Genomic DNA, 25,171 nt, shown 5'->3' with positions numbered 1-25,171 from the left:
AGTGGTCCTATGTTGTATAAAATCATCTTATGTCATTTTTCAGCATTTATTAAGTAAAAAATTGTTTTAATCAAAGTGGTTAACCTAGCTTAGCACAAGCACTAGAAGCAAGGGAGACTGTTGGCTAGCATAGCCAGATTTATCTTAAATATGTCCTAGATAGCAGTCGCTTCTACCACTAATGTATTCAGCATGAATAAATGTCTTATTTACATTGTATATCATATTATCTAACAGTTTGTCATTAGGAGTCAGAATGAAGTTACCATTAGCTTTATGATATAAGCCTATGCTTCCAGCCTGATTTTTAGCTAGGTTAGCTTGCTTTGAGTTAGCTACGAGTTCATTTAGATTTGTGTTAGCTTAAGGTGTTTAAATGAATAAAGTGCTCCTACAGGATTAATAGTACTAGATGGATTGTTAGTATACATTACCCTTCATGTCTAGCTAGCTTCTTTAGTCAACTAAACCTCTTTGATTCCCTTTCTAGCTAACACGCTTAAGCGCTGCATCTGAAATAATCTATTCATTAGGATAAAATCTAAATTATTTACTAACCAACAACTTGTGCAATAACCATTCAGTCTCAATGTAAATGAGCAGTCGAGGTCAGAAGTTTATATACGCTCATCTGTAATAATTTCTTTGAAATGTTCGTTTCATCAAATGATCATACAGCATACGTCTTTAATGACTGTTAAAACATAAGTTTGAATTTATTTATTGTTTTTCCCTAATCTACAGAGTCATACAGGCTCATAGTTGACCAATCGTTCATATATATTGGTTGGGACCTTAATGTTAGTCTGCTTTATCCATCCCAAAGCCAGTTTTGTTGTGTGTTTGCTAGAATGTCCAGCTGTGTCCAAGTCAATCATTTTGAAATGGCAATTCTTCATTATTCTAGTACCACTGGCAGCAAAACAGCCCCAGAGCACAGGTGGTACAGTGTTCTTAGGTTTGAAAGCCTCACTATTGCTCCTCCAGACATATATCCCTTATCATTGTTGCCATATAGCTCAATCTTTGTGTCATCTGACCATAAAATTTGTCTGTTTGATCAGCAGCAACTTTCAGAGGAGCTTGAAGGTGTTGATTTTGGGTGGGGGTTTCTTTCTTGGTAGGTAGCCTCTCAGTCCACGGCAATGTAAAACTTACTCCACTGTGGACAGTGATGTTGGCGTACCAGTTTCTAGTCCATGGCAGGCTTGAGGCTCTTGGGTTGTTCCTGAACACTGTAACATCCTTGACTACGGCTTCTCAAGTTTCTTTTAGTAGGTTGATGAAGATTATATAAAATCTTTTAAGTGTTTGTTACTATTTGAGCCTGTATCTATACTTTTTGAATTAAGAACATTTTCTTTAATCTTTAAAGATGTATGCTGGACAATCATCCCACCCTGTAAAAAGAGCAGCTTAAAGAAGTAAATAAAAGCCCCAAATTACCATGACATTCATGCACACGAGTGTGTATATAAACCTGTAAGAGTTCACTTTGGTAGGCATAAACACACATGTGAATGACATACTGTCACACATACTGAGTGTCTGTACGGGAGTAGGTTAGAGTTGGGTATGGGATTTCAGATGCAGCGCGGTTCTTTGTGCTAAGCTCAGCTAACCACAGAGATAAAACTGATGGAGAGCATTAGTGTTTGCTGTCAGCATGACCTTTGACCTGTAAGGTACATGAATAAATGTGTTCCCTTCTGTGTTTAAAATGTTTTTGTTGTTAATGAGATTATGCTGTGTCTTTATTAGATTCAGTTTAACTTATTTTTTTCCCCCATAGACCAGACATGTGTTTATTGGAAAACTGTTTTTTGGAATGATTCAAAAGTTTTTCTGTTTCAATGTTTTATTAAAATGTAACAAAGCTGTTAAGTGGAATGAGTTATTTCTGTACCCTGGATTTGACTTTTCCCAGAAATGGGAAGTTGAAAATTATGTGATCTGGACCTCCAAAGGTTTGATGAACAAAGTTGGGAAAGACTTAACCTAGTTAATTTACTTACCTGAAACAGAATAATCAAAAAGATGTGCTGTTTGTTTTAATGATATTATAGCCAAACTGTTTTGTGTATATATTTCAAACAGTTAAGTCAGAATGATTGTTTCATATTTATTAACTTAAATTCAGAGTACTTGGGGTGTGAAGACTGTGATAAAAGTGTCATTTTTTTCACACCAATGTGACCCATAATTGATTAAATGAACAAGATTTTTTTTTTTATCAGATAAGATCCGAAACTGCCATCTCAACCTATAAACTCACCAGACGACTGAATAGTGAGGTTAAAGTTTAAAGAAGATGTAGGGTAATTTTCCCATAGACCTCAACACAATCGGACTGTTTTGCAAGCAGATCAGACTCCCCCTGCTGGCCATTAGAACAATTACAGGTCCTACACTGTTCTCCCTTTCGACAACCACAGGATACGTCCGTCTTTGGTGGGGACAAAAACAGACAGCAGGCGGCAGTGAAGGTCGACTTTACCGACTTTATTTCTGAGTGTGACATGAATCAAAATTTCACCACAGACAGACGAATCATCACAAGCTGAAGTACAGGAACACAACGAGAACGTATTGATCACATAGCTGATGAGCCATTGCCAAGGTTATTACCACTTTCCACCATCTCTCCATCTTTTTTGAAGGAAAGAAGCTCGATTTAATGGCGAACCTGTAACAATGTAACCACATTACAGTAATGAAGAGTCTAACTACAAGCCCCAGAGACCATTGCAGTAGATTATCAGCCAATCGGAGAGCTTGAGAAAGAAGTTTCTTTTCACAAATTTGATTCCGGTGAATTTTTAGATTTTGGTTCATTGAATGTGCTGGAACAATGCCTGCTGAGGCTCATGGGAAATGTAGTGTTTTAAAGACTCGCACAAACGGAACCGTTTTATCCTTTTCCATCTGTTTGACATTTCTCCTCATTTTTACAACAAACAACTTGATAAATGTTCACGAAAGCAGCAGGAACAAATGAAAAAGATGCACAAATAAAAACCTGAATGACAACGTATACTCTTTTCTCTACTCCTTACTCCCTCATGTACTCCAGAATCTGATCAACCAATATTTGTGGGTCGTAGTTCAGAGCAGCTCTCCTCCGGCGCCTACGACTCCCATGATTCAGTTCCTCTGCGTCACCTGTTGACGTAGTGTCGATGCGTTTCATCCTCTGCAGCCCGACCACCTGGGGGTGCAGCTTCTCTCCTTGCTCCTCTCCGTCGTAATCCTCCAGCCTCTTCACCCTGAGGAGGGGAGGGTCGTTGCTAGGTGAAGGGGGAGCCAGATCGTCAAGAGAACGGCGGGTTCTTCTGTGGGCGGAGCTAACAGGCTCAGGTGCTTTCGCTGACAGGTCCCTCTTCGCTCTGCGACCAGAGGAGGCGACCGAGGCACCGTTAGGACCGATGCTGGAGAGTATCCCAGCAACCATCCGCCTAAGGAGGGAATACATGGCCATCTTGAATTTATTATTATTATTATTGATAATATTATTAAACAAAATAAGTAAGCAATTTATTAATAAATCATACTATTAATTTACATCATAAAATAAAGAGTCGGTGGTTCAGCAGCTGTGGGCACATCATTGGATCATTAAGTTCAGTTTTACATTTTCTAATAAGTATAAAACTGAAACAAGTCAAATGAAGACACATAATTAATAATAACATTTCTGATATTAGTTCCCAAATGGTCTTCAGGGAAGTCAAAGTGTGCCTTTAGATTTTTTTGCTTTTTGCCTTGACGTGTGTCAAAAAAAAAAAAAAAGATTGAAAAACACGAAATACATCCTCTGGATTGTCACAGTCAGTCCCTGATGTACTAAAAATAAAAATAAACAATATCTACTAAATATCATAGAGATTAACATAATTCAGCGCTACGTGCATCATGTTTTAAGTTAGTTTTCAAAGTGTGTCTTTTAGAGAGCAGTGCAGTTTAGGACCAATCTAAACTGGTTCAAAACGTACTTAGAAAACAGGAAATACTTTGTATCAAAAGGTAACTTCACATCTGAGCAGACAAGGATCACATGTGGAGTTCCCCAAGGTTCCATCTTGGGACCCCTTCTGTTTAACATTTACATGCTCCCACTGGCACAGATTATAAAGAACAACAAAATAAACTATCACAGCTATGCAGATGACACACAAATATATATCACAATGTCACCAGGAGACCGAGGCCCTGTACAGGCTGTTGGTAAATGCACTGAGGAAATTAATGACTGGTTGTGCCACAATTTTCTCCAGCTAAACAAAAACAAACTGAAGTAATAGTCTTTGGTGCCAAAGAAAAACGATTACAGGTCACCAGAGAACTTCAATCTATACACCTAAAAACCACAAACCAGGCGAGAAATTTGGGTGTAGTGATGGATGCAGACCTAAACTTAGAAAAACACATTAAGACAATAACAAAATCAGCTTACTATCACCTCAAGAATATATCAAGGATAAAAGATCTGATGTCTCAACAGGACCTGGAAAAACTAGTCCATGCATTCATCTTTAGTAGGCTTGATTACTGTAACAGCATCTTTACAGGTCTACCTAAAAAATCAGTCAGACATCTACAGCTCATTCAGAACTCTGCTGCTCGAGTCCTCACTAAGACCAAAAAAGTGGACCACATCAGTCCAGCTCTGAGGTCTTTACACTGGCTGCCTGTCCGTCAGAGGATAGACTTTAAAGTCCTGATGCTGGTCTATAAAGCTCTGAATGGTTTAGGACCAAAATACATCAGTGACCTCCTGACCCAATATGAACCTTCCAGATCCCTCAGGTCATCTGGATCCGGTCTTTTATCAGTTCCCAGAGTCAGAACCAGACATGGAGAAGCTGCATTCAGCTTTTATGCTCCTTATATCTGGAACAAACTCCCAGAAAGCCTCAGATCAGCTGAAACACTCAGTTTATTTAAATCCAGGTTGAAGACTCACCTGTTCTCAGCTGCATTTGACTAAAGCACCAAATCCTGTAAAGCACTGTTTTACTTTTAAGCTTAAATTTCAAAAGTTACATTTTAACTACTGATTTTATCTACTGTTCCTTTCTTTCTTTTTTCCCATCTTAAATCATGCTTTTTATTTGTTTTGGATTTTTAATGTCTCTGTAAAGCACTTTGAAACCCTGTTTCCCTGTAAACCTTTGGATGTTCTCAATAAGTGTTAATATGTGAATAGAGGAGGACACAAATATACATGTCTCTTAAAAATAATCAAAACATTTCAATATTTTAGGGTGGAAAACTTTCATTCAGAGAAAACTCATTCATTCTGTAATTAGTCATGCTAAATTAAAACTTTGTTCACATTGTTTTAATATATTCTGATTCTTTCTCTCCATTTCTTAACTTTCTTTTCAAAGTACTTTCATTTAATAATTAAACTCACAGTTACAGTGGACTGAATTTTAAAAAAGAACTCTGTAGAGCTGCAGGTGGAGCGGACTGATCCATCGTTTATCCATTAACAGATTGGTGAGCTCACCTCAGGGTTTCCTGGTCTCGGCTCAGTCCTGATGCGACTCGTCCAGCCTGCTGACGTCTCTCCTGTTTCGCTCTTTCCAGCAGCGTCTGAGCGAGCCGGGGATCCATCCTGAGAAAATCATGCTTTATTATTATTGATTACTTTTTCTGTCTCCTACAGATTCTCAGCATGAAACTAAAATTTACCTGTCAAGCAGGGCCTGAGCAAGCTGGGGCTCCACAAGGCCCCACCAGGCGGCCCGGGGCCTCCCCATGCTCATCCCCCTTCCAGTCTCATCGTAGTCTGCAGGAGCAGGACCCTGGAAGTCCCTTGTGGGGCCCTGATCATCCTCCTCATCCTCCTCCTCCTCGACCACTTCCACGTCACCCGGACCGACCAGTCCTGCGCTCTCTGCCTCGCTCAGTAGGCGGAGCAGAGCTGCCAGGTAGGCTGTGGACATATTTGATTGGTGTACTTAGAAGTTGGTTTTAATTTCGCCTAAATAAATATACTGATGATAAACTGATACGGAGAAACGTTTACAATGGAAATAATTGAAGTGATGTGAGGAAACAAAGACAAAATATTGTATTTTTACCAATAAATTAATGAACATTTCTAGAACAAAGTCAGAATTTTTGTTCATATGTAAAACACTAAAAAAAGTAAACAAAGTTTCCCTGAAAATGAAAATCTCAAGAAAAACATAAAAGAAAGGATTAAAGTTTCCTAACCCGCTCGCTGCTCCTCTTCCTGCTCCTTCCTCTGGTCTCTCTCCACCAATCGCTGCAGTGCCTGGTCCAAGCCCCTCCCCCTCCAGTCATCTGATTGGTAGTACAGGTCATTGGCCCTGCCTCCTCCCTGCATGGCAGGATATGACATCATCTGATCTTCATAAGGCAGCATGTTAGGGAGGTCTCTGCGCTGGCGTCTGACTCCACCCACTGACACATCCAGGCCGTGGCCCCCAGCACGAGCTGCAGGTAGAGACTGAGGGAGACAGACCAGAAGTTACAGCTTAGATAAGCTTAAATTTTTATTCTCAGGGATTAAAAATAAAATCCATCTCATGAAAGAACAGATGCCTTCTGTCAGATTTAGCGAGTAGCTAATTTCCCTTTCCAGTAACTGAGCAGGTAGATACGATATTAAATAAGGTATGAAATAATCACCACCAACATAAATACTTGCCTTTCACTTGAGCTAATTTGAAACTTTGTCCATTATATGTGGCAGATTAACAGCTAATTGCTCAGCTTCTTTCCTCCATATGTGAACATGTCAACATCATCGGCATACAGAGCACGTGGAAGCTGAAAAACAGAGTGCCCGATATTGATCCGTGCAGCACCCACCAAGCAAACGAGGTTGAAACATTAGCGTTGTGTCCCCTGCAAAACTGCACCAAGGACGTACAGATCTTGATGTTGTTTCCATGGTTACGGTCCTTTCAGATTGTGTCTTACAAAGCAAGAAATATTGATCAGGTTATTGCAAACAGAGCTTTTCCTTTGATGTAGCACCACTGATATGAACTAGCTGTGATCAGAGAGCCACAAAAAATATGCATGTATACATGTAATCATGTCCTTGTGTTGTGAACTGACTTCTCTCCATGTGCCTGGATGTCAACATTATAAATCTTTGAAGCAGTCTCCTTAAAGTGTTAATCAGTTAGTTAACTCAATATTCATTAGTGCTGAAGGTCAGGAGTTCGATTTCCCTGTGGTTGATTTGCTTTCAATGAGATTCTTACTTAAGAGAGAATAATTCCTTTTCATCTTGATTTAACCAATGAGCGGATGATAGAAAGCTAACTTTCCCTCTCCACAAAGTGTCGAAATGTTCACAGAAGGAAGGAAAGGTGTGAGAACAGATGTGACGCAGCAGTTTCTGTTCCTAAGTGAGTGTGTGAGAGACCGAGGAGGACTGATGCAGTGATGAAAGACAGCCGAGAGGGTTATCGATGAGCTGTCTGAGGCCTCGGGGTGATCGCATTTATATCAGACTCTCAGACCACGGTGATATTAATCAGTGAGCTGCACTTACGGTGACTCAGCAGCAGTGCTGGCTGTATGATTGCACTGAGAAATTATTGTTCTTCTATTTAGTATTCACATCGCAATTAATACTCCAGTTACCACTTAGATGTGCAACTGAGATGGATCTCACCACCACGTTGCTGTGAAAAGCTCTTTGAGCTGCTTTCAACTAATTATGCTAATAATAAATAAGGCTTTGTGGTAATAACGGTGAACCTAGCTTGCAGATTCACAGCTCCATATTTTTCTTCTCATACTCAATTACAGTAGCTTTGCCACCATAATCACCATTCATCTTATATTGGTTTTAGTTCATTTCTCCTGTGCTTTTATCCAGTTTTCTTCTGATTGGCTGCCCCTCCCAAACATCTGTGCTCATAGCCAGAGCTGTGTCGGAGACAGCTATATTAGAGATATCCCATATCAGTGGTGTCATCTGGGGAAAAGGCAGAGCATTTAGAGCAGTCTGGAGTCTGAGCCTTTGGCTCACAGGGATCATTTTTCATGCTCTGACTTCATTATTTCAAATTTTAACCATGCTTCATACAAATATCCACCATTTACTAAGAAATAAAACATTCTTTAAATCTACTATTTTTAAAAAACATCTGTGCTACATCTCACACAAACATGCTTGTACTGAACACGCCATCCAAATTTGGTAATATATTCTGCAGCACCACCTGGTGTTTCCACTCCTCCACCCCTGGCATCAACCTCTAGGCTCCAAGGGGATATTTACTTTTCACTTCCCAGTTCCTGTGCATCTCTTATTTTCAGTGAATGATGAGCCAAATGATCACCTCTAATTAAACTCTTCTGCTTAAATCTAGGCAGGCATCTTTCTGTCATAAGTGTCTGAATGAAATGTGCTAATCCTCGTCATTGGGAGACATATGTTGGCAGATGTGACGTTTAATGCTTAAGTGACAGTTACACATCAGTGCATCTGCGCTGATATAGAGCGACTCATGGGTAAAGTACCTAAAACTGCTCCTCAGTATGAAGAGTCTGAATAGGCTGCGAGCAATCTTTGCTCAGGATTAATGGAAGCATGAGAGAAAAATGCTTCAACAGCTTCTTTCACATGAAAGAAGCTGTCGCTTTGACTGTGAGATGATTAAATCTTCCATGCCAGGCGATCGCAGCAGACAGATCCGGGTTCATCCTGCTGCAGCAGCTTTAATTTCTAGCCGAGATGTGTCAGAGTTCTCGAACTAACACTGATTTACAATGATAATATGTCTCCGCCTGCAGCAGAGCAGCTTATTCCGGAGAGGAGGAGGGTTGTATCTGTGGCTCTGTGTGATGGTGAGACAGCGGCGTGATGAAGAGATGAAGGAGGAGGAGGTAATGAGCCCTCTGAGGAGAATAACTCTCTGACTCACTGTGGGATCCAGTATTTTCTGCAAACGTTAGAGCAGCTCTGACACGGCGCTCTGGGAGATTAAAACATCAGCATAAAAACCTAAAAAAGAGCTTTTCTTTGCTTTCTGTGCAGCACGGAGGGAGAATTTAGTCATATTAAGCCAAAATGTCCACATTTTCACATCATATCATGATCTTTCACCGTTTTCCAGACTGAACTGAGCACCGTATGGAAAAACACAGGTCCAGCAGATGTGTTATGGATTCTGCTCAGATATTCCATTTTCATGGAAGATGATAGCTCATAGCATCGTAACTTCCCAAAGAAGAGGCAGGTGTCCAAATTACACCCTGCTTTATCCTACCATTTGACACCAATAAATAAGCCTTAACTGAGATCATAAACGCACAAGGACAATGTTTACTGAGGTCACAAACCAATGAAGCAAAGGTCCAATTTCACATATACTTAATACAACCAGTCTGAGGTTTGAGACCTGAAGAGTCTCCCCCTGCTGGCTATTGGAAAGAATGCATGTTTAAGACACTTGCATCCATCTTTCAGACCCTGAATCCACAATCATCTATGGGTGAAACGTGATTATAAAGAAAAGTGAAGTTCTTCCAAAGTTAAAGAGCAAAATAATTCCATGTTAGGTGGCTGCAGGGGCGCCAGGAGAGTCTATAGTTCCCACAATCCAATGATCCAATGAAAATACACCGTCTCTGTGAGCTGACCGAGGTCGCATTTTTATTTGCTGTTTATTTTTATTCTGACCTGCTGGTTTGTTAGCTTTACCTGGTTAGAATTACAAAGATCATGGTTTGGGTTAAAATAGTATTAGATGTTTTTTCAGCGCTCAGGTTTCTCGGTTGCCTGGATACCTGATCACGCAACCCTTAAAAAGAAAGTCATATTTCTAATGAGATGCATTTGTTTCAGAGTTATGCTCTGTCTGTCTGTGGTACTCATCATGACTGTGAAAGTCACTTTGTTCCTCATGGAAGTGAAGCAACCAAGAAACCTGAGCTCTGAAAGAATCATCATATTTTTCATATTTCTGTGGCGCTACAGTAAGAAGGAAGAAGCTTTTAATGGGAGAGGAGCGAAAAGATCTTGTGTCAGACAGGATGAACTAATGGGCAGCATAAAGACCCAGTAAAAGGTTCAAAAAGAATTAATTTGGACTGAATCATGCAGATGTGTCATGCTGGAGATGGGCAAAATAAGCCACTCTTTAACTGTTTTTACACAAAATCAAGCTTTATTACCACAACCCTCATATTTATCTGGAAGTGAGGGGTCTCAGCAGAAGTAAGGTTAAGCAGTATGTGTTGTTTTCAGTCGTTACCCTGTAGTAGTTAGATAGAAGCTACGTATCTATAACGTTACTGATGTCGATCAACGTGCTGGTTGAATTCCCACAACCTATATGTCTGTGTAGCCAAACAGGTATGTAAACGGACACCATAATGGGACCATAAGTCCCAAAAAAGTTAACAGCGCATGACATTATGCACAGGTCGAACGCTGTTGGACTAGACCAGTAAAGAGAATGGCAGCACTTTATCATAAGCATGAAAAGGTCAGATTGAAAAAGGGCAGGTAAAAGCAGAGAACTGACGGTTTGCTCAGGATGTTCTTTGTAAACAACATTTGTTCTCTAAGCTGAAGGAGCACCAAAAGCAAGGACATGAACAAGAGCAGCCCATGTTGTAAGCTGTTCCGTACATGTTTTACACTCCCCCCGGGTGACAGCACACAGCTGCTTATCACCTACAGACCACCACGCCAGGATCTGTCGGTGAGTCTTTTACAACATGTTTAAAAATTAAAGTCCAGGATGATGATGTCAGTGTCTAAACCTCGGTAACAAAGTGAGCACTGTGTGCAGTACAGGTGCAGTTGTGTTGTTGTGCACATACTGAATAAAGATTACATAACTTTATTGTCACAGCGCCGTGAGACCAAATATAAATTTTCCCTCAGAGACAATAAACCTCATCTCTATTATCGCTCAGTCATTTAGGTCTGTATGCTCAGGGAAGCGAACCCTGTCCTCACAAATAATGAACAGCAGTGCACACACACACACACACACACACACACACACACACACACACACACACACACACACACACACACACACACACACACACACACACACACGCTGAGCAGTCATTATGTGTCAGGAGACCTGCTGTATCCTGTGTAATCTACGGCCGTGTTGCTGTGGGTAACCGTCTCCTGTCGCTATGGTGACAGCAGCTGAAACGAAATGTTCTTCCTGACACAGCAGCTACCCACACACACACACACACACACACACACACACACTCACTCACTCACACACACATCCACACACAAAAATAGACTCATGATTGTCCTGCTATCTTTGAGAGGACCCACGGTGAAATGATGCATCTGAGGGTCCAAACGCAGACCCTGGACCTGGTTCTGACCTGGTTCTGACCTGGTTCTGGTTCTCTCCGAACATCTAAAACTCAGTTTGATCTTCACGTAGATGCCGCAGCCTCACAACATCTCAGTTTCTCTGCACTGATTTCCCTCATCTGTTAATCAATACCTAATCAATGAAATAGAAAACAGAAGACAGGCACACATACAGATGTGTGTGTGTGTGTGTGTGTGTGTGTGTGTGTGTGTGTGCTGACAGGTAGAAGATAAACAGCAGTGACATTGTTTTGCATCAGTGTCAGGTTACCGTGATGATGCAGCACCGTGGAGATGAATGGCTGGATAAACACACATGCGACACATATGTAAACATGCTCTCTCTCTCTCTGTATGTGTGTGTGCCGTCGGTGGGACTCGTCCTTACCTGAGTGGTGTGGATCAGAGCAGTGCTGAGCAGCAGGAGGCCGAGAGACGCCATGCTACAGGCCGAGCACACACACAAACACACACTGAGGCAGGATGCAGACACTCCTCTGATAAAAGGGAGGAAGGGGGGAGGGAACAGAGAGAGGGAGGAGCGATGACTCAGGACAGAAGGCGAGAGGAGAAAGGAAAGAGAAGGAGGCGACAGGGAGAGCTTTTGAGATGGAATAAGATAATAACAGAAGACAGAGGACAAAATAGGATGTGATGAAAAATGGAAGAACCAAGAATTATGGGAGTGAATAAGGTGGGAGAAAAAAATAATTGAAGGACATAAGGAAGGAGATAAGAAGACACAGAAAGCGATAAGTTCATAAAAAGAGATAAGTTTGGCTGTAAGGGCATAAGGAAGGAGTTGAAGTAAGGAGGTCGATGTGGACACAAGGAAATAAAATACGGGAATAAAATTTCAGAAATGAGGCAAAGGAACAACGGAGGAGAAAACAAATGTAAAAAGTGGAAATAAATAAGATAAGGAAGGTAATAAGAAATGGGACAAGTAAGAAAATCAGTACACAAGGGAATGCAAGAAATAGGAAAGAGGGGGTGAGGGAGGAAAATGGGAAAAGGACACGAGGAGAAAAGGATATAAAGTGTATAAAACAAAAAGGGGCAAGGATTAAGATTAGGACATAAGGGGCGGCATGACGAGGGAAAGAAATAAGAAATAGTGTGGAAGAAGTAGCTACAGAGATAAGGAATTAAATAAACGAGGAGATAAGGAACAGGTAATATAAGAACCAAAGCAAAGAAGTATGTATTTCCATAACAAGGAGAGAAGGATATATGGAAGTTGCTAAGGATGAAGAGAAGGACACAACAGACTAAACACAGAAGAACCAAAAGATGCACCGATGGAGACGAGAAGACTGACCCAAGAAGAAGAAAAAGAAGAGGAAGGATCACTTTTTTTCACAGAAACATTTGATTGGAAGACAAATAAAAACAAACGTAAAAGAAAAGCAGCAACACTCCAAAACAGCTCGCTGACTGGAACATCCATCTGAAGATTTATAGCCAATAACTGAGATCCTGTCAAAGGGCAGAAAGCCACGGAGGAAGCTTTTAACAGAAACACTTCCTGCTCCGGGTTTTTATAGCACAATCTTCATCCTTTTTACAGCTGCCCTCACGTCCTCCTCTAATAATCCTCTGAGATTCCAGATTCATTGACTTTCTGCTATTACTTCTCCTCTCTCATTTTCTTCAATCTTGAGCACATCATAGTATTCCTTACAACCTCTCAGCTCACTCTATTCACTTCCATCTCTATCCTTAACCACTCTAACCTGGCTCACATCCTTTTGCAGCTCGACCTCTACACCTCCATCACTTTCCGTACTTCCTCATTCCACCACCAAGTCTTCCTGCCCTCTTGCATACACCGAACACCTTCTTGGCAGTTTCTCTCACCACATCAGCTGTACTTTCTCAGTTGTCTAGTAACTCGTCACTAACACTCAGTCTTTTCCCTGAACTGTCGCCAAATTTTTCCGTCTTCAGCTTTCATCATTTAAGCCTTGTCTTTGCCTTCACTCTCCTTTTCTTCTTGATGATGATGACCTCATTACCTCTGTTCCTTTAACCCTTTCTCTACCACTTCATCCAGTTACTCCAGAATTCCTCTCTTTCAGCATTCAACATTAGCCATTTGACTTCAAGCATCAACATTTAAAATCCCTGCTCTCACCTTTCTTTCTCTCTCACTGCCTCCTAACATGCCCCCTCTCCTCTTTCCTTTGTCTTTGGCTAACAGCAGCACAGTTTTCATTGACACCCTGTAGGCCAACAGCGCCAAAGGCATTTGTTGCCAGCCCGGGCCTGACAGGCTGATTTTTGACGACTCGTTTGATTTGGCAAAGATTTTTTGCCAGACACTCTAGTGCACAGGTGTTGAACTCCAGGCCTCGAGGGCCGGTGTCCTGCAGGTTTTAGATGTGTCCTTGATACAACACAGCTGATTTAAAGGTAAATAACCACCTCAACATGTCTTGAAGTTCTCCAGAAGCCTGGTAATGAACTAATCATTTGATTTAGGTGTGTTGACCCAGGGTGAGATCTAAAACCTGCGGGACACCGGCCCTCGAGGCTATGGCGTTTGGCCAGGTTTCAAACTACATTCTCTTCTCAAAACGATTTCTCTTATTTAATCACAATAGTTGACATTTTGTTTGGACATTTTCTACTGACAGCCACATCATTCTACATATGAACAAAACACATACAATATCCCAAATCCCTGTCGCCGCAAAATCTCATCCATTTTTCTGAAAAACACGCACCACCCAGCACTCTGAGGCGGATGCTCTGATCCCCTCTGGATCATCGACCTCTGGGCCACTCTCACTTCCTCCTGGTAGAAACCACCTTCAACTCAGATTCATTCTTTAAACTTTTGTCGAAAAGAAGTTTAAAACTCAAAAATGACAACCAGAGAAGAGCAGAGTTCATAACAGATCAGTTTATTGAACTTCCACAAACAGCCGACTAAACAAAGAGAGCGCAAAAGCTTGTTTTTAAATGTGTCAAACTTTCTTTTATTACACCATTAAAACTCATTCAAGATTCTGGATCCATCCTTCTACCGTTTAAAAACACGTTTTAAACTGTGCACAAAACAAATGCAAAGTGTTGGTTACAAAGCATAAATGCTCTTGCAAAAGTCTAATATGATTGTCAGTGAGTTCATGTTCATATACGATTCAGTAACCATATAGACTGCAGATACATTCAGATAATAAGCAGGCAGAACACCATTATCATATAGATATACACCATATAGCAGGTCATGTAACAGTGGATAGGGCAGATTAGCACTAAATAAGAAGTAGTTCAGTATGTGTTATATATTTGTTCAAAGTGATCTATTCAATACAACTGATTAATGTGTGTGAGTCCTATCAGCACTGTCACTGGTTACAGGTTACTATTTGTTATGGATGTCTTGGTGGTTAGCTTTTATTAATCATTTATACATCAGTTTGTTATGGTAAACATCTAAACCTCTTTTTCCTCATCGATCTCCATGGAGTGTTGCATTGTGGGTAGATTGCAGGTGGCTCACTGTTGGCTTGTTATGACGCTTCCTGTGACAGAGAAACAAACTGGAGACATTTTCTCATATAAGAGCAACTTCTCAAATGATCATGACCTAAAAAGTTTGAATGTTTTGCGTCAGGGAATTCAAAAAAAGCATCATTAAGCAAAAAAAAAAGATTAAATATTTTGCATCAGCATGATTTGAATGAACATATATTTGTACAAGAATACACACCACACGAACACGATACTAGGCATATTTAACTGTCTCTGGATGCAGCTTGCTAACCTATTATGCTAGCTAGTTGATACCTTTGCACTCCACCTTTTAGTTCAAACATGAAAACTTCTGGTTCCAAACAGTAGACAGGATAACACTAAACTCTTAAAATCAAGTTTTATTCTTTTAGTGCTACAGCGCGGGCAGCACGGTGGCACGGTGGTTAGCACTGTTGCCTCACAGCAAGAAGGTCCTGAGTTCAATTCCACCATCAGGCCGGGGTCTTTCTGTGTGGAGTTTGCATGTTCTCCCCGTGTTTGCGTGGGTTCTCTCCGGGTACTCCGGCTTCCTCCCACCGTCCAAAGACATGCAGCTTGTGGGGATAGGTTAATTGGATAATCCAAATTGCCACTAGGTGTGAATGGTTGTCTGTCCCTATGTGTTAGCCCTGCGACAGACTGGCGACCTGTCCAGGGTGTACCCCGCCTTTCGCCCTATGGCAGCTGGGATAGGCTCCAGCGCCCCCCGCGACCCTGAAAAGGATAAGCGGAAGCGAATGGATGGAGTGCTACAGCGCCCCCTGGTGTGTGGATGCTCTAGTTCGTGTTTTTTTGTTTTTGTTTTTTAACAAGAATCAAGTTACTGATTAATCAAGAAGAAATGAATTCAAAGTGCTATACTCTATATAGTGCCACATGTAAAATATACTAAACATACTTCACTGACTCACCCTCTTCCTCACAGCTCACATGTGATTGGAGAAGGAAGTCGGCGCCCCCTGCTGGTTGGAGCCCTGACTGTACTGCACGTCCTGGAGGAGGCAAGAAAACAGAAACCAGGACATATTCAGCCTGTAACTAATCATTATTTTCATTAGTTCGGTTTATTTACTTAACTGATGGCTGTAACAATGAAATGTTTGGATTTCGGGCAAGTCATCAGGAGCCAAAATAAAACATGCAGAGCGACCCCTTGTGGCAACAATGCAGTCAAAGGTAGCTAGCTAATCAATCTTTGATTAACTAGCATCACATCATCTAGTCACAGACCTTCAGGTGTGCGTTTACCTGCTGCAGCATTTTGTTTCCTGAGCATTGTCTTCTCACCTGGGGATATCCCTCCTGGCTGCAGTCAGGTGAGTGGCCTGCCTGTTTGTTGGTGTATGTTTCTTGTTCGTTGGCCCCCTGCTTGACGTGGGCATCAGGTGCAGCAGGTTTCTCCTGAGGAGGCGGAGCCAACACGGAGTCAGTGATGATGCCCGTCTCCCTATAGATGAACCAGAGGTTTCCCGCCCACAGGACCAGGTTAATGAAACCAAATGCCTGAGATGGGAGACAGTGAAGGTCAACCCTGGAGTCTCCGTTTAGATGTAGATTCAAAACTTTATCAACACAGAATAGAAGAATAGAATAGAAAAACCTTTTATTGTCATTGTACAAGCACAATGAAATTATGGGACATTATGAAACATCTTAACGAAGAACGTTCCAAAGTTCTCAAATTCAAATTTATTCAGATTTTTGTTCCTAGAGTTGCAGCTTCTCTAATAGCCACTTGAAGCCCACTCCAGAAACTAGTCAATCCCAACAGACTTCCATGTTAAAACACCTTTGCAGTAGAAAATATCGTGTTTACATAGCCAGTTTAACCTTTTATAAATGTTACTGGGGAGGAGTTAAAAAGAAGTATCATTGTTTTAAATTATATTATGGCTTCAAAGTATGAATGATCGGGACTGAGGCCACACTGAGTGACAGGTAGGACCACCAGTTCTTCAGTGTGTGGTCGCATTAAAAGACAAATTGTGTGTCACACTCGGATGTTTTTGGATGCACAGATATTTGAGCCTCAAAGCTCCTTTCTTTAGTACAAACATTAGCTGAAATAAGTAAATGTAACATATTTTCAGAGATTAGTCTAATGATGCCACAGTCAACATTACCAGCTACTCTGATCTAGCAAGGGTTTTGCCATGTCAGCATATTTTCTTGCTATGCACCCTGGACATGGAGTAATTTACAGGTCTGTCTACCTGACACTAAGCCATCTCACTTTTTCTGTCTCTTTATAATAGTGAAGTAAAATCATACATAAATGTCAGCAATAAGCTTGTCCTTCATTTGTGATTGTCGGTGGCGTCAGGAGAATGTAAGGAGGGTGTGTCAGAAGATCTCTGCTGATCAGTTTACATCGGTTTTGGCAGCGTGTGCAAGGAAAGCTTGATCCTCATTTATTAACCATTTTGATATTTTCAGTTCAATAATTGCAGTTTAGTTAATGAATCACATTTGAAAATTGTGGCTTCTTTGTTTTGGATGTTTCTCAGTAATATTCTGTGCTTTATTGGTCAGTACTGACTCTCCAGTGTTGGGACCAGTAAGTTCTAAGTTCCCCTGTCCTGATGATGATCAGAGCTGTGCCCAGGCCCAGTGAAAGTCTTACCACAGAGGTGTTCAATCCTGACATAACCGGGTCGTGGACTTCACGGCATCTGTTCTCATCCTCTTCACAGGCGTTGATCATAGTGATGACTTCATCCGGGTTGGTCGCAGTCTTCACGTTGGACAGACCTTTGGCCCAGGCTGCCGAACTCACCAGCCACATGAAGGTAAACACTCCGGTGACTCCCAGGTCCTGAAACGGCACAAAGACGGAGTGAGGCAGGGTTTTCAGAGGTCAGCTGGGAAGTCGGGTGGCTGTACTTACGATCAGTGGGCCCTTGTTGTTCTCCTTGTACTTTTCAAAGAAGAAGACGTAAATGCTGAGAGCCGCCGTAGAGTACAGGAAGGCGAAGACGCCGATGGTGACAAAGAATTCGGCCGAGGAGGAGTAGTCGCCAGTCAGGAAAACCCGTTCTTTATACTCAGACTTACAGGTGGGGGCATCAAAATACTCCTGGTGGAGTCTGACAGAGGAGTTTAAAGTTTCCCTGTTAGTGAAGGTGATCTTTCACCAAAGTGATAAACAATAACTAACACGCAGATAATAACTTCAGAGCTTTGATGTTCAGAATGAGCCCAAAACACCTCAAAGCTTTGAAGAACCACTAAAGAGACAAAAAACACCCAGGAGGGCTGACCGATATCATTTAAATGAACCAGGATAGTGCTGCATCCTCTAAATACTATTTGAAAGAATTTTAAATAGGTCAAAGTCAGTTTCAGAGTTCACAGAGTTTTTTGTTCTGACCTGAAGGGATACTCAAACTCCACCTCTATACTCAGGTCGCTCTGCACCCAGCTCTTGCACTCCACCGCAATCTTGAACATCCCGGAATAACTGCCACAGGTGGAGAAGGCGAAGATGGCGAAGAACTGGAAGAAAGAGCAACAACACATCACAAGCTGTGGAAACAGCTCACAGTCAGAGCGGGCTCAGGTGAGCCTGAACTGCAGTAGGCCTCTGCATTTCATTTTTACTTTTGTACTAAAAAGGCTTTATTTTAAACATGTTAAAATCATATAACAAACATAACAATCATGATAACATGTTCAAAAAGGAGCAGAAAGACACATAATCTTAATCCCACTACAAAACGTTCTGTGTTTTTATTGGAATACTTACTTTCCGATAATAATTAAAAATTAAAAATAATTAAAAAGACTAAAACTAACAGTGACACTAAACGTATAAATAAAATGCATCAAAACTATAATAACTGATGCACGGATTGTAGGCGTGCTCACTGAAGGAACAATCCCATTAAATCTTCTTTATTTTAGCCTGTTGTTTTTTCCATTTTGTCTATTGTGTGTCTTCAGTTCATAACAACAAGTTGCGTCAGAGTGTCACCCAGGGCTTTTGTACTTTTGACTAATTAATTCAGCTCCTACAGTGGAAAAGAAAACCTCTGGCAATGCGACAAATTAAAATCTGAATACTGAAGAATCTCTGACATTATTGTGACAATTGGCCTTTTAGCAGTTGGTGCAAAAATCCAAATTTTAGTTAGTCAAACTTTACTTTGGAATTTTCTTGTAGATTCAACAAAAGAAACTGGAACAAACGTGTTTTTTCGACAAGCTGCAAGCATCAAACTGCCTAAAGATGCAGTTTAAAATAAAGTTTTGTGCTACGCATAGATACAACACTGATTCATCCCTTGTGTTGAGTGCATTTGTATGCTTGAATGATTCATATTTATGTGTTAATTAGTTTAAAACAAAAAAAACCCCATTCCTCTGAAAATGGTCAGGTAAGGGGAAACAATGCAATGTTCAAAGAAAAACGGGAGAGGCCAGGAGAACTACAAGAAATGTGGGTGGCTCAAGACTTTTGCACAGCACAGCACTTCTTTAATATGATGCAGCTTATAAAGGCTGTACTGTAGGTTGGGTTTCTCTTTTTATCCTGTCTTCCTTCTCTCACACCAGCCAGTTGTGGCAGATGGCCCCGCCTCAGAGGTTTCTTCCTGTTAAAAGGGAGTTTTTCCTTCCCACTGTCACCAAAGTGCTTGCCTATAGGGGGTCATATGATTGCTGGGGTTTTCTCTGTATGTATTATTGTACAATATAAAGCGCCTTCAGGCGACTGTTGTTGTGATTTATATAAATAAAATTGAATTGAATCCTCCTCATTTGCAGTTTATAAAGAGTTTAGAAGAAAAAGAGTCCAATTAAAAAACACTGGTAGCAGGAAGATCTACAGAGTCTGCAAAAAGACATCAGCGCACCATTAAGTTACTAAGTTAAATTATTTAAAATACTGTCAAGTTTCCCCCCTTAAATTTATACAAAGTTATCTGAATCTGCAGTGAACCGGTGTCTTTTCCATAGAAGAAGAGTAAGAAAACGTTTAAAGCCACCACCCTCTCCCTACAGCGCCCCCTGCTGTGTGCTGGAATCTACAGTTTCTGTGTAACAAGTAAGCTCGCTCATTAAAACCTGCATCATAAAAGCGGCATTCAGAATTCTACAACAAACTAAGAATATATTGATATAGACCATAAAAGTGTATTTCATGTGTGTTTCCAAAGTCCTGTGTTATGCAGATGTGCATAAACTCTTCATATGATGATACTCGTGCTTTCCCGTATGGTGAATTATTAAATTCTGCCTATGATGTTTCCGAGCTTTAAACATCAACGTGAACTCAGTTACACATCCGTGCTGTGGTTGCAGTTTTTGTGGTGCAGCTGTTGGTCTGATGGACTCACCCATTGTAGGACCTTAACGAAGCCCAGAGGAACCTTCAGCACCCCAAACCGACCTCGGGTCACCAGCTGCAGACAGACAGATAAAAAAAAGCAGCAGGTAAAATATTTTCATTTTAGCAGCATGGTGAAAAACAGAAAGACTAATGACCCACTGTTCACGTGCACGTTTATTCAGGGACGTCAGATCATCAGGGTCAATAACAAAAATGACAAAAACAAAACACATTTTTATAAAAGCTTTCAGTTAGTTCATTCAAACTCTTCTCGTTTTCAAGACCCAGCATCTGTTTACATTCCAGATGTAGGGTCAAAATGATAAACTTGGTCCAGCTGGGCACCTGTAGACTCACCTTAAGATCAAATTAAAAAAATAAAAGGGATGGTAGTGGCCAGGTGATGAGCGGTGCCTGGTTTCCTCCAGACAGTTCAATCTTTATCTCATCAGACCAAAGAGTTTTGTTTCTCATGGTCTGAGAGTCCTTCAGGTGCATTTTGACAAACTCCAGGTGGGCTGTCATGCGCCTTTTATTGAGGAGTGGTTTCCAGCTGGCCACTCGACCATACAGGGCTGATTGGTGGAGTGCTGCAGAAATTGTTGTCCTTCTGGAAGGTTCTCCTCTCTCCTCAGAGCACTGCAGGAGCTCTGTTTGAGGGACCATCCCTCCCCGATAAATGTCCTTCTACCCTGATCACTAAAATTGGCCGGGCATTCATAAGAGACACCATAGGAGGGAGAGTCCTTCTTCTTATGGTTGATGTAGACTTCTATGCTCTTTGGGACCTTCAGTGCTGCAGAAAGAACCCTTAGCACAAATCATAGGGTTTGTGCACATACGCAAAGTATATAGTGTAAATATAGATTAAATATGGTGTAAATGAGGTGCAGGGCCACCAGACCTAAAATTTTGGGTTGAATATAACTGAGTATTAATTCCAGTCTTTATATTATTCAGTGTATATTTGTCATAAAAACAAACACAGCGACAATGAAGCAAAGGTGTAACTCAAAGAGGAGGTGGGGGCCGATGGGTTGGATGGCGGGGGCCACCAGCTTCTACATATATCACAAACACAGACATCACAGTATGAGTACCTCATATACTCCACATGCTCTTCTCTCCTAACTTCTCTATAAAGCACAAAAACAAATTGTTGCATAGTTGACGTCAACAGTTCATGGTCATTCTGCACAAATGACCGGGAGCGAGGTCAGAAAGTACCGGTAATGTGCTCCCCAGCATCCATCGAAACTGTTCAGAAAAGCGTCTATTTTAACCAGCATAGTGTCACATGACGAAGAAACACCTGCAGCTAAAATTCAGTTCATAAGGAAATTCATTCAGTTCATCTGTACTGCATAAAAATGTTAGGCTTTGGTCCCCGAGAGAAAACCGTGACTTAAACACATAGTGGACTTCTTGTAAGGTGCCCACACACACGACCACCTTAGGAATATGAACATCCAGTGTGACGCAGAGGATGGCCTCCATTAATAGTCACTGTGACTGCGCTGCTTGGACTGGTTGGTTGGACGTAATGAGCAGTCATGTGAGTTCCTGTCGCCTTTCTATCAGCTTAAAGCGTCCTGGTCATTCTCCTCTGACCTCTGCCACCAACAAGGCTTTTTACCACAGTGAACCGCCTCTCACTGGATGTTTTCTCCCTTTTTTAAGATTGTTGTCTGTGAACCTTAGAAATATCCGTGTGTCAAAGTCCCAGCAGATCAGCAATTTCTGAAATACCAACGTGGCTCACACCAACAACCATGCAACGCTCAAAGTCACTGAAATCACCTCTCTTAGACTGGATTTCTTTAAACATCAGCTTAGTTTTATTGTCTGAAAAGGTTTAGTTTTAATTTTGTTTTTATTTGTTTCAATGTCAGTTTTTTTTTTTTAAGATACGTGATTTGGTTGTGCTGCAGGAAGTCATTGAGTGTGTGCAGGAATGGGAGGGGGCTCTTGTTGTTGTTGTTAGGGAGCTGGGGAGTGAGTTGTACCGGAGGACAATCCTCGGGATTAACGGCCCGTTTTTCTGTACCTCCTCAATAAACCGTGGTGAGAACAAACCGTCTGGTGCTCGAGAGCTTGCGAACGTTACAATGTATATATATATATATATATATATATATATATATATATATATATATATATATATATATATATATATATATAAATAAGCACAGCATGAAAAGATGGGAGCTTAATTGCGCATCACCGCGGTCAATGATCCGGCTTATATTTGTTTACCTTGAAAGCTTCAGCAAAATCCTGAATGCATCATTAAATCACACCTTAAGCTTCTTTACTTGATAATTTATCATGATCAATTTGGATAAAAGCTTTTGATTGTTAGAAGAAAGAAATATAATCGTGTTTTGTCTGTTCGTTTACACGAAGTCTCGAATCAGTGCCTTTGAAAGAAAATCAGGTTAAAAAAAAACAAACAGAAAAAGGTCGTTATATCTTTAATCGTTTTATTTTCTTCCTGTCATGCCCAAGTGGGCACATTTCCGTCTTGAACGCAGCTCCTTTCTTCCGTCGTGTAGTTTTTTTTTTTTTTTTTTTTTTTTTTACCAGTAATCCAGTTTTTTGTTTCCATAAATGAGCACACTGACCGTATTCACTGCTTTCTCCAGATCCCTGGTGTCGGGTAACGGGGTTTTCCATTGGTTTGGCTTCGGAGCGACTCCTTGGGTGTTGGTTTTCGGTGCAACCATGCTGTATCATTAGTCGGTGTAGTTCTCCAGTATGCAGGATGTAATGTGGGTGTGGCCGTCTTCGGGAATTGATGCTGGATACAGTGCGCCCCCCCCAACCCCCTAAACAGTTCTGTGTTTTTGCAAGCGTTGATCAGAGTTTTCCTTTTATTCTGATTTTTTTGTGATGCAGTGATACTGCTCAGCAGGGGCGTTTCTAGGATCACACTTTAAAATCATAATGTGCCGTGCAGTTAACATTAATGGACGGTTCCGTTTTCAAACATATTCTGCCTTGTCTCACCAACCTCACATTACAGTGTTACTTTAAAAAGCAACTTAATCAGAGGGATTAACTATTGTAGTATCCAAAAAACATTTAGATCGAAAAATCAAAAATTCAATATAACAGTGCTTTAGGCTCGACCTGTTCATCAACAAATAATAAAATATTCAGTCAGTGAACTTTATTCACATGATGAACCTGAGTGGCATCCCACTATTAATCCATAGACTTTAAAATGATGTTGTCTCACCCTTTGCAGCTATAACAGTTTCAACTCTTCTGGGAAGGTTTTTCACAAGGTTTTGGAGTGTTTATGGGAATTTTTGACCATCATTCCAGAAAAACATTAGTGAGGTCAGACACTGATGCAGGACGAGCAGGCCTGGTTCACAGTCTCCGCTTCAACTATTCTGGTGGGTTCGGGTCAGGACTCTGCGCAGGCCAGTCATATTCTTCCACACCAAACTCTCTCACCCTTGTCTTTCTGGACCTTGCTCTGTTCACTGGTGCGAGGCATGTTGGAACAGGACCACCAGACTCGTCCATCGCTAGATAGAGAAGAGTGATTTGTCACTCCAGAGAACATGTCTCCACTGCACTAGAGTCCAGTGTGCTTTACTCACTGCATCTCACCCGCTGATGTAAGGCTTAGGTGCAGCTGCTCAGCCATAGAAACCCATTCCATACGGACGTTTCTTGAGCTAATCTGAGGGCAAATAGGAGTTTGGACGTCTGTAGTGACTGACTCTTGTTAGATTATAATATTATTTTATGCCATGTTATACCCCTAACTAAAGATTGTGAATTATTATGTAGTTTTAGTTTGCATTATTCTCCTGAATTAGAAGAAGCTGATAACTATTGCATTCGTTAAACTGATTTGCATTACATTAGACTGCTGATTTATTGTGGATGAATGATATTGTTTTATGATGTTATAAGAAATACTGTTTGCAGAAAGTCATCGCCTTATTTGTCTGATTAGAAGAGAACAGAGCATACTGGAGTTTTCTGCCCCAACTCAGCAGGAGCAGATAGACGGGGAGCCAAGGTCGTAGCTTAGGCGCCGTGTGAGAGAAAAGCATGTGAATGTTTAGGCTTTTATGATAAGGTGGGAGAACCAGAGGCTATAAGAGTTTGAGCAATGCTCCACCATTTGGAGATCTGAGGCTGTCTGCATACGGTGTCCATCTCCCACGCGTGTGTTCATTAAAATCATCGTTTGACTTAACCCGGCCGGACCAGTGTTGTTATTGTGGTTTTTTCTCTTGTCTCCATCCCCAATATTTTGAACCTTAACACTCTGCACCTAGTTGGTGACCTCTGTGCGCCTCAGTACCTGCTGACCCCGTTCTGTGATTTTATGTGGCCTACCACTTCATGGGTGTTGTTCAAAAATCACTTTCACATAATACTGCTATCAGCCTGGAAGTGACTGGAACACATCAGAATCTGAGCAATGTTTCCTGCACCCCGATGAATTTATGCCACAAAGAATTAAGGTAGCACCAAAGACAAAAGGAGGTCCAACAAGGTACTCGCACTTTGAATGGTCAGAGTAGAAAGCACTATATAGAAGTATTGGTATAAAAGTAGCTGTCCATTTGCCAAGTATCTATTTAAGCGTCTAGTACAGGGGTGGGCAACTCCAGGCCTCGAGTGCTGGTGTCCTGCAGGTTTTAGATCTCACCCTGCGTCAACACATGTGAATCAAATGATTGTTCATTACCAAGCCTCTGGAGAACTTCAAGACATGTTGAGGAGAACATTTAACAATTTGAATCAGCTGTGTTGGGTCAAGGACACATCTAAAACCTGCAGGACACCGGCACTCGAGGCCTGGAGTTGCCTACCCCTGGTCTAGCATGTGCATTTCCCATCTAGTGTCCTTTTCTTCCCAGTTTCATTTCCCCTTCATTTGCTCACTCGACTGTATAAAGACACAAAATCAGACTGAGATGAGTTTGTCG

At 41.2% G+C, this 25,171-nt stretch overlaps 2 protein-coding genes across 9 annotated transcripts; both read right to left on the bottom strand.

Moving 5' to 3' along the window:
• Positions 1-2,481: 2,481 nt before the first annotated feature.
• On the bottom strand, positions 2,482-12,059 carry pcsk1nl (proprotein convertase subtilisin/kexin type 1 inhibitor, like). The gene is made up of 5 exons (XM_026154726.2): positions 11,745-12,059; positions 6,226-6,481; positions 5,698-5,941; positions 5,513-5,620; positions 2,482-3,455 (listed from the first exon to the last, which is right to left on the bottom strand). Exons 1-5 carry the CDS (start codon positions 11,796-11,798, stop codon positions 3,053-3,055), a joined length of 1,065 nt encoding a protein of 354 aa, XP_026010511.1. The 5' UTR covers positions 11,799-12,059; the 3' UTR covers positions 2,482-3,052.
• A 2,190-nt stretch (positions 12,060-14,249) lies between these two features.
• Positions 14,250-23,106, bottom strand: LOC113013783 (synaptophysin-like). 8 transcript variants are annotated; one of them, XM_080295263.1, is made up of 8 exons: positions 22,835-23,106; positions 20,218-20,283; positions 18,252-18,376; positions 17,769-17,967; positions 17,505-17,696; positions 16,169-16,384; positions 15,793-15,873; positions 14,250-14,889 (listed from the first exon to the last, which is right to left on the bottom strand). In XM_080295263.1, exons 1-7 carry the CDS (start codon positions 22,934-22,936, stop codon positions 15,808-15,810), a joined length of 966 nt encoding a protein of 321 aa, XP_080151389.1. In that variant the 5' UTR covers positions 22,937-23,106; the 3' UTR covers positions 14,250-14,889; positions 15,793-15,807. The 8 variants fall into 8 exon arrangements, with proteins under 8 accessions (XP_080151389.1, XP_080151388.1, XP_026010717.1 ...); XM_080295262.1 differs by having other exon boundaries at positions 15,780-15,873; positions 16,130-16,384; positions 22,835-23,061; XM_026154932.2 differs by having other exon boundaries at positions 16,130-16,384; positions 22,835-23,061.
• Positions 23,107-25,171: the final 2,065 nt, after the last annotated feature.

This window comes from Astatotilapia calliptera, chromosome 20 (assembly GCF_964374335.1).
Source record: "Astatotilapia calliptera chromosome 20, fAstCal68.1, whole genome shotgun sequence".
Taxonomy (NCBI): Eukaryota; Metazoa; Chordata; class Actinopteri; order Cichliformes; family Cichlidae; genus Astatotilapia; species Astatotilapia calliptera.
Note: the sequence above shows the minus strand (reverse complement) of the source record. Positions and strands in the feature narration are given on the sequence as shown.

Excerpts from the sequence above, each read along its gene's own strand:
- pcsk1nl (XM_026154726.2), bottom strand. The coding sequence starts at position 11,798 with ATGGCGTCTCTCGGCCTCCTGCTGCTCAGCACTGCTCTGATCCACACC. Across the intron at positions 6,482-11,744 it reads CTCTGATCCACACCACTCAG|TCTCTACCTGCAGCTCGTGC; the intron begins GTAAGGACGAGT and ends TGTCTCCCTCAG. Across the intron at positions 5,942-6,225 it reads GGAAGAGGAGCAGCGAGCGG|CCTACCTGGCAGCTCTGCTC; the intron begins GTTAGGAAACTT and ends ATATGTCCACAG.
- LOC113013783 (XM_080295262.1), bottom strand. The coding sequence starts at position 22,936 with ATGGTTGCACCGAAAACCAACACCCAAGGAGTCGCTCCGAAGCCAAAC. Across the intron at positions 18,377-20,217 it reads TCGTTAAGGTCCTACAATGG|TTCTTCGCCATCTTCGCCTT; the intron begins GTGAGTCCATCA and ends TCTTTCTTCCAG. Across the intron at positions 16,385-17,504 it reads CAGGATTGAACACCTCTGTG|GCATTTGGTTTCATTAACCT; the intron begins GTAAGACTTTCA and ends CTCCCATCTCAG.